This window comes from Anomaloglossus baeobatrachus, assembly GCF_048569485.1.
Source record: "Anomaloglossus baeobatrachus isolate aAnoBae1 chromosome 5 unlocalized genomic scaffold, aAnoBae1.hap1 SUPER_5_unloc_20, whole genome shotgun sequence".
Classification (NCBI taxonomy): Eukaryota; Metazoa; Chordata; class Amphibia; order Anura; family Aromobatidae; genus Anomaloglossus; species Anomaloglossus baeobatrachus.
The window spans coordinates 302,262-317,367 of NW_027441796.1; the positions used below are offsets into that span (position 1 = coordinate 302,262).

The window sequence follows — 15,106 nt, forward strand, 5'->3', positions numbered from 1 at the left end:
AATTATTGATTATCATCTAAAATCTCTAGTAGAAACCTTGCCCTCTTATGTCCGTGACACGACGGACATCCTCAGGACGATTGACGGCATCTTTATGGATCAGGATATGTTGATTGTAACAGCTGATGTGGAGAGCCTTTACACATGCATATCACATTCTGATGGTCTGAAGGCGGTCCGCCTTTTTCTTGAGATGGGCAGTCGTGATGGCAAATTGAACCTCTTCATCCTTGAGCTTCTCCACTTTGCACTTACACACAATTTTTTTATTTTTAAAGATAAATTTTATCTGCAGCAGCATGGCACTGCCATGGGGGCGGCCTGTGCCCCTTCGTATGCCAACCTCTTCCTTGGCATGTGGGAGAGGTTGGTTTTTGGCGATGGGGGCATCAGTGCCAGCTCCCATGTGCAGTGCTGGCTCAGATATATTGATGATGTATTATTTTTTTGGCAGGGCACGGTGGAGCAGCTTGATGCATTTATGGGTCAATTGAATGCTAATAATCTTAATATAAAACTGACATATAAAAATAGCAGCAGGTGCATTGACTTTTTGGACATCAACATCGAGGTGGATCCTTTGTCATTCATACAAACTAGTATGTATCGGAAATCCACCTCAGTCAATGCCCTGCTGCATGCATCCTCAGCCCATACCTTTGCCACCATACGCGCCATCCCGACCGGCCAATTCTTAAGGATTAGGCGGATCTGCTCCTCTGACCAGTCATTTGAAAAACAGGCTGCAGAACTCAAACGCCGTTTCCAGGATCGTGAATACAGCAATCGCTGCATTAAGAAGGGGTATTTACGTGCCAAAAGAACTCCACGCACACAATTCCTTCAATATAATTGTAAACAACAACAACCACATATTGACCCTCCTATTCGCTTTATAGGAACCTTTAACAACCAATGGCAGATGATGCGGGGCATCCTTGATAGACACTGGCCTGTTCTACGCACAGATCCAATTTTGGCAGACATACTCCCTTCAGGTTCCCTTGTGACAGCTCGCCGTGCTAAGAATCTCCGTGACATCCTGGTAAGGAGTCATTATATTCCTCCGCTTTCCAATTAGTTTGGCACTCGCGGCCCGACACAGGGATGTTTTCCCTGTGGGCGGTGTGTCGCATGTCATATTATACTCCGCGCCACGACTTTCTCATCATCGGACGACACACGGACAATGAATATACAACATCATATCACATGTGCTACCACGCATGTGATTTACTATGCTACCTGTCCATATTCTCTGGTATATGTTGGTCTCACATCACGCGAATTGCGGGTGCGTACCAGAGAGCATGTACCGGATATCCGTGCTGCCTCCGATGTGATCGATGTCACTCTCCTGAAGACACTTCCTCGACATTTCAGGAGATTTCATGGATGTGATCAATCCGGCCTCAAGGTACGGGGTATTGATGTTGTTCATGGAGGCTCCAGAGGTGGTGACCTCAAGAAACGTTTAGCCCAAGTCGAGGCTCGTTGGATCACCATCCTTGGGACTTTAACACCTGGAGGCCTGAACGAAAACATCAGTTTTGTGTCTTTTTATAGGGTTTATCTGAGCTTTTCCAAGCATAATGTTCTAATTATATCACTTGGCCTTTTTTAATATACCATAATTGTTTTAATTTTGTTTTTATTACTCTACCGCTTATCAATTAATTCATCTGTGGCGAATGTATTTCCCAGTGGTCTTCTTTTATGTATACTTATTCCTCTCTTGTTTATTTCTTTTTATTAGAACCGTCTTTGATGCAATACTAAATTTGTTTTCTGATCTTTGGACGTACCATATAAGATCCTGTTTTCCTATCACCCTACAAGTTTGTGCCGGCATCACTGAACATCAATGATATCTTCTGAATGGACGTTCCTGCTATTCTACGATCTTAATACCACACATTGATATACTCCTGACATATGTGTTTATTTGTTGTCATATTATTATTGTGTTTGGTACAACAAACGATTATCTTGGAAACATTATATATATATATATATATATATTATATATATATATATATATATATATATATATATATATATATATATATTGATCTATTTTTCTATTGGCCTTTTACTATATTTATATTTGAAGTATTTATACTCTATGACCAATGGTATACTTTTAACGTGACATATGATCTAATGATCAGCATGTTCTTTATAAGCCTTCTTTCTATCCTTAATATATATCTCATTCCCCCTACTTTACAAGTTTAGTCTGCTGAAGCAGCATTAACCCCTTAACGACCGCGGGCCGTAAAATTACGTCCTAAATGACATAATCTTACTGCCCGCGGTCCTCCGGCGGCAGCATGCCGCGATCGGCACACATCTCAGCTGATTTTCACAGCTGAGATGTGTGCCTGCTAGGCACGAGCAGAATCGTTATCTGCTCGTGCCGATTAACCCCTTATATGGCGCTGTCAATACATGACAGCGCCATTATAAGCGCAATCGCGGTAAAGTTTTACTTATCGCCGAAACCGGAAGTCACGTGACGCGATCACGTGACTCCCGATAGTTGTCATGGTAGTACAGGGTCATGTGATGACTCCTGTACTACACATGAATTGGTTTCACTTTCGCTGTGCCCGGGGCACAGCAAAAGAGAAAGACAGCGTATCTGCTGTTTACAGCCTTCCAGCTGTGATCAGCAGATACTGCAGAGCGATCGGAATGCTGATCGCAATAGCCCCCTAGGGGGACTAGTAAAATAAAAAAAAAAAGTAAAAAAATAAGTTTTAAAAAATTAAAAAAAAACAAAAAAACCTAAAAGTTCAAATCACCCCCCATTCGCCCCATTGAAAATTAAAGGGTTAAAAAAATAAAAAATATACACACATTTGGTATCGCCGCGTTCAGAAACGCCCGATCTATCAAAATATAAAATCAATTAATCTGATCAGTAAACGGCGTAGCGGCAAAAAAATTCCAAACGCCAAAACGACGTTTTTTTGTCGCCACAACTTTTGCGCAAAATGCAATAAGAGGCGATCAAAACGTAGCATCTGCGCAAAAATGGTACCGTTAAAAACGTCAGCTCGAGACGCAAAAAATAAGCCGTCATTGAGCCTAAGATCCCGAAAAATGAGAACGCTACGGGTCACGGAATATGGCGTAAAACGTGCGCCACTTTTTTCGGACAAACTTCCGATTTTTTTTTAACTCCTTATATAAAAGTAAACCTATACATGTTTGGTGTCTACGAACTCGCACTGACCTGAGGCATCACACCCACACATCAGTTTTACCATATAGTGAACACAGTGAATAAAATATCTCAAAAACCATAGTGCTATCGCACTTTTTTTGCAATTTTTCAGCATTTGGAATTTTTTTGCCATTTTCTAGTACACAATATGGTAAAACTGATGGTTTCATTTAAAAGTACAGCTCGTTCCGCAAAAAAATGAGCCCTCACATGACCATATTGACTGAAAAATAAAAAAGTTACGTCTCTAAGAAAAAGAATGGCAAAAAAAAATAACGGAATGCGAAAAATCGGCCGGTCGTGAAAGGGTTAATGTTTACTATGTTTGGTATTTTTGTACCTCTATGTTTATACAAATGTTCTTAGTCTGCTGGCAGTTCGTCGCAGGGGCTATTGTTTTGCCCCGCTCGTAATGTGCACCTGGGGCGGTGCATTTGTGCCTTGCAATGTGTTTTGCTGATAATAGGATGTATTAATTTACATCACTTACTACACACCCCTTTTCATGCCCGTCTCAATCGGGGATAGGCCCGGAAGTTGCTGTGTTGATGCGTCTCCGGCTCTATAGTCGCCTGCTCTGTGATTGGTTGGGGGCGGGATTTCTGGAACTACGTCCACTATGCGTGGTTTCACGCCCTGACATGCTTGATGTTGGGTTGGCTCACGTGGTTGCCAGGGTTACGCGTCCTCGGCCCGTGTGCCTTCCTGACTGAGCCTGAGGGCTGGATACTCCAGCAGTGTGGGACACTTCCAGACCATTGGCGCTAAATTATTCCCGTTTTATATAACTGTCCCCTTACCTTAGCGGTGTACTGTGCTACTAGTATTATTATGCCTTGCTGTGATTACGGTTAGCAAGGTGTGTGCTTTTTTATAATCTGTGTCCTATAAGCGATCACTAAGTGACTTATGATCTTATGTACCTGCCCCGGTGGGGACGTGAATCGGATGTGATAGATTTATGTTTTGTTATGATATGTTGACAGAAGAACATGCTGATCTATACTAACTAATATATGTTTTCTATAAACTTGTCCTCAATCTGGGATTGGCTGGGTGGTCACTGTGGAGACGTACCTCTCACGTTTTATGTGTCTGCTTTGTGACTGGTTGGAGGCGTGACTCCTGGAAGTATATCCACCATGTGTTGTGTTGCCCTGTTATGTCTAATGCCAGGTTGGATCGCGTGATTGCCGGGGTTACGCGTCTTCGGCACCACGTGTTCCTTCCTGACTTGGCTGGAGGGCGGGACATCTGGGTAATGTGAGATACTCCCCGGTTCACCTTACACTAGGTGTTTCACGTCTCTTGTACATTTGTTTTTCATTATCAGTAGCGTACCCTGCTACCAGTGCTGCCACGTCAGATTGCGATTACTATTAACAATCTTTGTGATCTTCGTATAATCCGCCTTTTTCAGTGATCATCATGTGACCCGTCTTAGGTTTCCGCCCACTATCTAGGTGATGCCCTATCACCTGCTTGATGGGCGTTATTGTTCTCGCCATCACATATCCCTCGGCTGAGGGATTGTTACACCTGACGGCAATGATAATTAACAGAGGCTATTTATACCTACTGGGTTTATACGGCCATTAGGGTCTTCCTCCTTGAGAAAGCAACAATACCTGTGTGAAACACGCGTCGGTGGTGATCCTAACTCTTCTGGGTATGTGTACATAGGTGTTACTATGCCTCAGGGTCCCCTGTTTTATTACCTGAACCACAGTTTTTCTAGGTAATTATTTTAACCTGTATTTGTATACATACTTACCACGATTCCTGGATGGCTATGTGCACACGCACTTTACTATTTTAATGTCATGATCTCATCCAGGTTTACCCTGTTATCACGTGGTATACTTCAGGTTAATCTAGGTTAACATCTACACTAGTACTCTGTACTTGGGCCCCTGATTTGTTCCATGCATCCTTGTATTTAATTGGTGTCTACTGATGACTGGGGCTAAACTCTCCTTGCATGATGATTATCCTCCCATGATTCTGATTCTCGAACTCGAGGGTCAGAATCCTCTAACCAAATCTTATGCATGAGTGAATGGGTTATGTTTTATTCATACCTGGTGACATTGTGGTTTCCCCTGTTACTGTCACCTCATTGTAGGACCTTCTATTCCCAACGTCATAGTTGTTAGTAATTCTATTAAATCATGCAATGGAGTCTGGTCCATGTCATTAAGTGTCTTGCTTACATTATATTTAGTCCCGTCATTTAGACTTTCCCACCTCTTCCACGGTTACTTCAGACAGACAGGAAACTTTTACATTAACCAACTGAATATAAACCTTGTACCCCTTGTGATGTTTTGATTTTCTGGTAGCAATTTTAAGTGTGATTTTGTGCTGTCTTGCGTGTTATCTCCATTAATAAAATTCTTGAATTTGCATATATACTCGTATGTCTCTTTTGTTCACACTTCTCAAACTGTAGAACTACAAGTCACAGCAATGTCCTACTCACTTCTGTCTGCAGCAGGTCTGTTTTCTCAGACTATTCCACACTGGAGCTTCTGGATTCAATGGCTTGCAGAGAGTACTGGGTACAGCAGGCAAAATCCTTCTTCGGCATGATAAACCTGGAGGACAGCAGCTCCTACTAATAGTGCATCCTCTAGCTTCAGAACTCAGTCTCTCATCATACAGAGTGGCAGCTTCACCCCTCCAAGATGGCTCAACTTCCTTCCACAACCCCCCCCCCCCGTCCTGTTTCCTCCTCCCCCAGATTTGCATGGCATCTTGGGAGTTGTAGTATTCTGCAGTTCAACCAAAGAAGCAACATCTGTAGAGGTGAATGTGGGTGGAATTCTATACATCGCTCCCAAAGCAGGTGCCACACTTAGATACTGAAACGTCTACTTTCTTGAGAATGTTTTTTCACTTGGGTGGATGTTGTGTAGGACTTGTCCTTCACTAAGGAAAGGATTCTGTGATCACCCATCACTATTGTCTTCCTTGGACATCCAGACCTCTTTGAGTTCCCATGCTCTCGAGTGCGTTCATTTGTTATACCAAATTTTTGATTTGGCCACCCCTAACATTACTACTAGCTCTCAATTTTTATCCTAATGATGTTCTCCTCCTTTGACCGCATGTTGTGGGTTTACAACAACAGCTTCCAAATGCAAATGTCACATCTGGAATCAGCTCCAGACCTTTTATCTGCTTAATTTATAATGGATTCATGAGGGAATATCCTACGCAGCCCATTAAAGAGCTTTTAAGATAATTGTCCAGTTACTTTTGGTCTCTTTTTAAAGAGACCGCTACATGTTTATGGGCTGTAATTCCTAAGCCCTGGTTCCAATTAGTATGTTAATACCCTCAAATTAAAGCTGAGAATCAGCACTTAAAAACGCATATCGATTACATAGCTGTATATTGAAAATGTTTTGGTAAACAGGTAAAATGACAAAGGAGCTGTGCTGTCACGCCCCCGTCCCACCCAAACTTTGCCAATTTTAAAGTGAAAATGCCAAAAGCCGCCAAAATTTGGCACCACTTTGAATTGATCCAAATTTTTGAGAGACTTTTCAGAGATTTTGTGACAATTTTTTGGCATAAAAGCTTTGATAAATTGGGATCAGAGCATCTTATTAACTTCCACATATCTAGGATGCAGTGTGATTCAATTCTACCCTCATTATTTTAGTGTGAAATGTCTACAGATGTTCTGAGGCAAAATTATCACATCTAGACAATAGAGAAAGACAGGCATGAAGAATATATATTTTTAAGCATTTATTAACAAAACAAAAGCTTTGAAATGCAATTATATACAATGTGACATACTTAAGAGTTCCTATCTCCAATCTGGGGCTGCGCTTTTTAGTAAATAAAGCAGTGGGAAACCTGAGATTAGTGAATTATCTAAATATAATCCAGTATCAAAACCTTTCACAAATGTTCCTAAAGGCTCTCAAAATACCCAACTTACTTGCAAAGTGGAACCTGAATTTCCATTTTGCGGGATCTCAGTGTGCAGAGCGGGATCCCACAAATCTCTGCAGCTGCTCTAAGCACGATACATTGCTCTCTCAACTAATCCAGCGCGGTCATATACTTGTTTAAAGGAAAGGTGTCGCAGTTTTTTATTTTTGTATTAATAATAGTGATTATGAAAACAAGTATTTTTAATACAAAATTAAAATCACTGCTTATTTATTTTTTATTTAATTCTAATTTTACTGGAGGCACTGGGCGCTGCCATCTTGGATTTGGTGTTTGTAAGGACAGATACTCACCTCCTTTATGGCAGCCCTCTGTGCATAGACTCTGATAGTCGGGCTCCGACCCCATTTAGTAACATTAGAGAAGGCATCTGCTGTGAAATGCATGCGCCCCCTGGGCTATCCAGATAACAGCAGAGGGAGGAGATCAGCACCATCATTGTGGCGCACACAGCGTATGATGTTTGCTCCACTTTACCCCTGTCAACCACCGGGATGTATGAGTACGGGGCGCCGGGCCGCCTCCCCTCCCCCCGCCGTTACCAATTCCAATGACACCCCTTCCCCCCCTCTACCCAACCCCGCTCTCCTCCCCCTCCACGGCTGCCGGCAAGCATGCAGCAGAACTGTGTGTGTTTGTGTGCGTGTGCATGCAGAGCATGTGAGTACCTACGCCCCTCCCCCCACCACCGCCGATGCTACTGTCTCCAATGTTCCAATGATACCCCCCACTCTCCTTGCCCCTCCCCCGCAGCTGCTGCTACCGTCTCCATTGACACCCCTCGCTACCCCCCCATGCCGTGTAGCTAATCCTTTCTTGTGTGATACGTGTTTGGTGAGCCGTGTATCTAATCCTCTCCTATGTGATACTGTCTGCTTAGCTGTGTATCTAATCATATCCTGTGTGATACTGTCTGCTGAGCTGTGTATCTAATCCTCTCCCGTGTGATACTGTCTGGTGAGCCGTGTATCTAACCCTGTCCTGTGTAGTACCATCTGCTGAGCTATGTATCTAATCCTGTGCTGTGTGGAACAGTCTGCTGAGCTGTGTATTTAATCCTATCCTGTGTGATACTGTCTGCTGAGCTGTGTATCTAATCCTTTCCTGTGTGATACTGTCTGCTGAGTGTGTATCTAATCCTATCCTGTGTGATACTGTCTGCTGAGCTGTGTATCTAATCCTGTGTGATACTGTCTGCTGAGTGTGTATCTAATCCTATCCTGTGTGATACTGTCTGCTGAGCTGTGTATCTAATCCTCTCCTGTGTGATATTGCCTCGAGCTGAGTATCTAATCCTATCCAGTGTGATACTGTCTGCTGAGCTGTGTATCTAATCCTATCCTGAGTGATACGTGTTCGGTGAGACGTGTATCTAATCCTATCCTGTTTGGAACTGTCTGCTGAGCCGTGTATCTAATCCTATCCTGTGTGATACTCCTGCTGTCCTTGGTGACACTTTAGACATTTCTTGTGACCAACAAAATGGCTGTGCACTGTGATCTAAACTTCATTCTGTGTTATCCTTTGGAATCCCTCAGATTGGGAGGGGGAGGTGACATCACACACAGGAGAGCAGACTCCGCCCACTTTACTGCAGCTGTAATCCAGGCTATTTCTACAGTTTCAGATTTCAGCAGCTGCTTCCTCTAGTGTTTCAGAGTGGAAAATATCAAAAGTTATTACTTTTTTTTTTTTTTTGTTGGACGACACCTTCCCATTAAGATTTTACTGAACTGCTTAAGAAGGATGCCGCATAGCTGGGGTCGTAGAGCTCACTCTTACACGATCAGTTATCGCTGAGGGTTGTGGGATCTCACAACCTGGAAGTTCCTTTTGGGGACATTAGGGACACTTCCAAAAGTTTTGGTACTGGATTATATTTAGAACATTCACTAATCCGCGGGTCTCCACTGTATTAGTAAATAATAAAGGCAGCCACAGATTTGTGATAAGCACTATTTAAGGGGAAATTCATCTATCTCACTGCGCAAGAACTATTGTGTAAAAGTCTCACATTTTGTGCATCACACACCTTAACTGTTCAAACATTTAGTGAGTTTTGACATTTTTTGTCTGAAATGTAAGAGAAGTTTAATGAAAGAGGGTGGAGCCTGAAACGGTCAGACAGATTCACAATGATTGTGCCCTTTTATGTTATACGATTTTGATTGTATTGTAATTTTTTACTCTTACTATTTGTTAACCAATTACCATATTTTTCAGACTTTAAGATACACCCTCCCCCCCAAAATAAATTGTGTAGAAAAGGGGGGGGGTCTTAGGGAAAGGGGGGGTGCGTCATAGTCCTGATGTGACGGTGACTGGAGGGGCGGTGGTGGAGGAGTGGGTCACAGGAGGCAGAAACCAGGGCTAACAGTGTACCCGCTAATAACAAAAGTGAATATTCACTGCTCCCCTCACTTATAATCCAGTCTACCTCAACGCACTGAAGCCGGCATCGAGAGATGAGCGGGATTATGAGCATGGGGAGTAGTGAATATTCATTCATTAATAGCAGGCACACATGATCACTCAACCACCAGCTAATTGCTGCAGCTCGGTGATCACGTGTTTTTTATTAGAGAATGAATATTCACTGCTCCACACGCCCATAATCCTAGGTGTGGGGAGCAGTGAATATTCCGGCAGCCGACGTCCGCGTGTACCTGTAGGTGCATGGCAGTTACGTCATGCAATGTGCCGCTTATACACTGAAGTCACTTGCCAGCATCAAAGACTACACCGCACACTGGGGGAGCAGAGGGATGGTGAGTATAATCAGTTGTTTTTTTATGTCTGCAGCGTGATGAGAAACATATATGTGACGCCCTGGACAACCAGGGGTCACAGGTTAGTAGACACCATACACACACACACCCACACTAGGAAGTTAACATCCGTCAATCAAGACCTGATTGCCTCCCTCAGTGTTAGACAGGCACACCGGGTGGGCGGAGTCAGGCGGAAGACACACCCACCGAGAAGTCTCCTGGCCTGAGGCAGGGAAGCAGCTCAGTCCAGTCGTGGACAGTAGTCTGAGTAGTGCAGTGTGAAGATCAGAGTTGGACAGTAAGGAGTAGAGTCCAGTTGTGGACAGTGAGGAGTACAGTTGGCACAGTTGAGTGGAGAGCAGAGTGTGACACACAGCGCTGCAAGGGGCCTGGTTCGGAGCCTAGGACCCTCACACAGTCAGGCAGGCAGACAGCAGGGGCCGCCTGCAGGAGACCGGGAACACGACCGGTGGAACCGTAGGACCGGAACCGGGTTGGAGCCCGCCGGACCCGAACCGGGGAGCCAGCAGTCTACCGGAGCACCAGGAAGGGTACTCAGACCCTGACTAGGCCGTAGGCTACCATATAGTCGAATTTACTGATTGAGGTCTGGACCTCACGGGGTCCTTTCCCAACCAAAGACCTGATTGAAGGCAACAGCCCAACCCGACTGGATAGCAGCCACCGCCAGAGGCCATAAATCCAAGGGCTAGCGCCTGCGGGCAAAGGAGCTCCCACGACACATCCGCCGGGGAGCGGACCACCCGTGCTTAGGCACCGTGGTCCACTTACGTTAGGTGCAGGAGAAAGGGGACCCTGTCACACCGTCCAGTGCTGCAGCCGGCTGTGGGCCGCCCGTTCTACATCTTGTTTGGTTTACCAGAGACCCCGAGTGACTAAATCGTGAGTACCGCAGCACTGTGCCCCGCACCATATCTCCCCGCAACCGGGCCCCGGGACAGACCGCCCCTACCCACGGAGGGGTTAACACCAAAGCTGCGCCCCGACACCGCTCCCGGAAGCCCGCCACCTTCACCGCAGCGGTGGTGCCCAGCATCACCACAACCCGTGGGTAGCGTCACGAAAACCACCCCAACACCAACATACCAAGATGAGAGCCATATATACCAGGATGGGGATCATGTATACTATTATGGGACAAAGATGGGGAACATATCTGCCCGGATGAGGGACATATACACCAGGAAGAGAGAAACATTACTGAAAGGGGCCTAAATGTGGGACATTAGTACAGAATCAGGGGGGGATATTACCCCTATAAGGCTGCTTTCACATATCCGGTTTTTCCTGTGCGGCACAATCCGGTGCTTTGCAGAAAAAACGCAACCGTTTTTTTTTGCCGCCGGTTGCGTTTTTTCGCATAGACTTACATTAGCGCCGTATTGTGCCGCATGGCCTTGCGTTCCGTCCAGTTTTTGACGGATGCGGCATATTTAGCCGATGCGGTGGCTGGATAGAACGTTGCCTGGCACGTTTTTTTGTCCGGCGAAAAAAACCGCATCGCGCCGCATCCGGCCGATGCGTCGCGATTTCCAATGCATGCCTATGGACGCTGGATAAAGCGTCCTGCGGCAAAAATCACATCCGTTTTTTTGCACTACGCATGCTCAGTAGCCAGCCGCAACCGGCAAAAACCAGACGGACCGCATGTAAAAACGTATGCAAAGGATGCGTTTTTTTCGCCGCATCCGTTGCATAGGTTTTAGAACCGGATTGGCCGGCTCTGCTAAAACCGGATGTGTGAAAGCAGCCTTACCATGTCAGCAGCAGGTTCCCCCTCACAACAGTGCGCCATGACTACATATTTTGTTTCAATTTTTTTTTCTATCTTCCTCCTCTAAAACATAGGTGCGTCTTATGGTCATAATAATACGGTAAGTTTAAAAAGAAAATGGTGTTTTCCCTGACCAATTCTTACTTGAGCAATTGATTTTAGGATAAAACCCTTTGACTCACGGTATAACATGAATCCTTCTCCCATGTGACTCATCTGACAACAGGACCTGATTAATGATAAAAACATTTGCCAAATTCTGAATGCAAGAATGTCTCCTCTACTGTGTGGGTTTTCTCATGGTCAACAAGAATTGTTTTACCAAATAAACATTTCAAATGTTCACAACATGAAAAAGGTTCCTTCCCTGTGCAGCTTCTTCAGATGTTTAACGAGATTTGATTTTGTAAAATAACATTTTCCACACTCTGAACATAAAAATGGCTTCTCCTCTGTATGATATCTTTGATGACTAACAAGATGTGATTTCCGAGTAAAACAATTCCCACATTCTGAACATGAAAATGGCTTGTCCCCTGTATGAGATCTTTGATGATTAACAAGATCTGATTTCTGTATAAAACATTTCCCACATTCCAAGCATGAAAATGGCCTCTCCCCTGTGTGAGATCTTTGATGCCTAACAAGTTCTGATTTCTGAGTAAAACATTTCTCACATTCCAGGCATGAAAATGGCTTCTCCCCTGTATGAGAGCTTTGATGGAAAACAAGATGTGATTTCCGAATAAAACATTTCCCACATTCCAGGCATGAAAATGGCTTCTCCCCTGTATGAGATCTTTGATGCAAAACAAGATGTGATTTCCGAATAAAACATTTCCCACATTCCAAGCATGAAAATGGCTTCTCCCCTGTATGAGATCTTTGATGGCTAACAAGAGCTGTTTTCTGAATAAAACATTTCCCACATTCCAAGCATGAAAATGGCCTCTCCCCTGTGTGAGATCTTTGATGCCTAACAAGTTCTGATTTCCAAGTAAAACATTTCCCACATTCCAGGCATGAAAATGGCTTGTCCCCTGTATAAGATCTTTGATGCAAAACAAGAGCAGTTTTCTGAATAAAACATTTCCCACATTCCATGCATGAAAATGGCTTCTCCCCTGTATGAGATCTTTGATGCCTAACAAGAGCTGTTTTCTGAATAAAACATTTCCCACACTCTGAACATGAAAATGGCTTCTCTCCTGTGTGAATTTTCTGATGTCTAAGAAAGTTTGATTTCTGAATAAAACTTTTCCCACACTCTGAACATGAAAATGGCTTCTCTCCTGTGGAAGCCGTTTCGTGTTCCACATCCCTTCTGTAACTTTTATTTTGCTTACAATTCTGTTGGACTTGCTCGTCATATGTATCACGTGTGATACCTTCATCATGTGTTATAAATTCTGAAGATATTAGATTTCCATCTGAATTCCCAATACAGTCATCTGCTAAAAATAAAAAACAATGTTATTATTTTTTTAATATTATCTTGAAAGTATATTTATTTTTTTAAACCATAACATCAGAAATTAAATTAGGAAAAAATGTATTCTGAATCTGTTGTCCAATTTCGACATCTAAAGGCCGCTTTACACACAGCGATATTGCTAGCGATCTCGTTAGCGATGTGACACGCCCAGATCGCTGCTACGATTTGCCGAGATCGCTCATAGGTCGTTTTGTAGCGGTCACACGTACCCATCTCACAAACGACGCAACATCGTTCAGCAATATATTGTTTGACCAAGGAGGTCGTGTGAACACCGTCACACAGCATTCCTCCCAACGATTCCGGCAACGACAGAAGCGTATATTTGTCCATAGCATACACCCTGGCGTGTGATTGGCAGGAGTATGATGGAAACACAGATTAAAACAGACAGGAAACACAAATGAAGACAGACGAGACAAATAGCAAACTCACAGAAATAAATAGGCAGCAACAAAAAGACAACAAGGGTTAACACCACAACAGTTCACAGTAATAATGCACAACAACCAATCGTAAGTCACAACACCTCACCAGACCAGTATAGGTAACCTAAATGACTGGAGAAAAGAAGGAGATACGGCAAAGAACATGTGTGAAAAATTCCATTTTATTCATAAAAATATCATATATAATAAAATCACAACAATATGTGGTCAAAAGGACAAGGATCAGACAGGAGGTGGGGGAAGGTGGGTTGGGGGGGGGGGGGAGGCTTGAGGATGTGGGAGCAATCCTCCTTCGAAAAAGCAACGCTGCGAAACAGCTGTCAGGAGGCTGTTTCCTGCCCCTCGGAACCAACCACCAGGTATACTTATTTATGTTGCCCCTCCATTGTTCCGCCTTCCCTTGGCTGCATGGTGAATTGGATTGGGACTAATAATCGCACAGTAACCCTGTGCCTTGTATTGCCTTAAATTCTCCCTTGGTTCTGTGCAGCACCAGTATTAACTCTTACATGTCTGTGGTGTACATAATGGGAGATTACAGGTGTGCTGCCTCAGCCGGTGATTATTTTTGCATGTACACTTTAGTAGCCCCCCTCTGGTTCAGCTCCTTTGCCACAATTATAATTGAGAAAACCTTTCCATATCTTCAGGCCCCTTGATTGCGCGGTGCACCTGGCTCAGACTTGCTGTGCATGTGTATATATATATACATTTCTTTATGTGCAAATTGAGGAGTCACTTGGTCCTCGCCTGTGGCCCCGCGCAGTCACTTTGCCTTATTTCCACTGTGGTTTCACATTTTCCAGATGGGCTTACTACATGCATGTATACCCACTTGCTGATTGGTTGCATATCTCATGTGGTTCACATGACACATATCCTTCATTTTCTCTCTTGGCCCCAATTCACCACCAGCTCCTTGCTATAGGTTGGTCCTACAATTGATGGCAACTCAGTCACTTAATTCTTCACCCTGGTTGCTTCTGAGAGGCAGGTTGCTCCCACATCCTCAACCCCCCCCCTCCCCAACCCACCTTCCCCCACCTCCTGTCCGATCCTTGTCCTTTTGACCACATATTGTTGTGATTTTATTATATATGATATTTTTATGAATAAAATGGAATTTTTCACACATGTTCTTTGCCGTATCTCCTTCTTTTCTCCAGTCATTTATGCTTTATGGAGTAGGCAATTCCTTATGGGACACTACTGAGTGGTCCCATAAGTTAATACTTTGTTATGGCCAATTTCTTGCTAACAGTATAGGTAACCTATAGCTGGCATTAATGGAATAGCCCAGCCAGCTTATACAGGAGGGGAGAGAATGATACTGGCTTCCCGCAGCATTTGGTCAAATACACTAACTAGCAACCCAGCAGAGGTTAACTCTTGCTA

The 15,106-nt window shown here is 43.9% G+C and overlaps 2 protein-coding genes across 2 annotated transcripts in view; both read right to left on the reverse strand.

Moving 5' to 3' along the window:
• The window catches only part of LOC142258974 (gastrula zinc finger protein XlCGF66.1-like), a 56,236-nt gene extending 43,047 nt beyond the window's left edge, over positions 1–13,189 (reverse strand). The window contains exon 1 of the mRNA XM_075331516.1: positions 13,114–13,189. The gene's annotated coding sequence lies outside the window, so the exon portion shown is untranslated. The remainder of the gene's footprint in view (positions 1–13,113) is intronic.
• LOC142258983 (uncharacterized) overlaps positions 7,989–15,106 on the reverse strand; it is a 29,094-nt gene continuing 21,976 nt past the window's right edge. The window contains 2 exon segments of the mRNA XM_075331524.1: positions 7,989–12,147; positions 12,149–13,221. Coding sequence (XP_075187639.1) covers positions 12,001–12,147; positions 12,149–13,221 — 1,220 coding nt within the window. The 3' untranslated portion in view covers positions 7,989–12,000.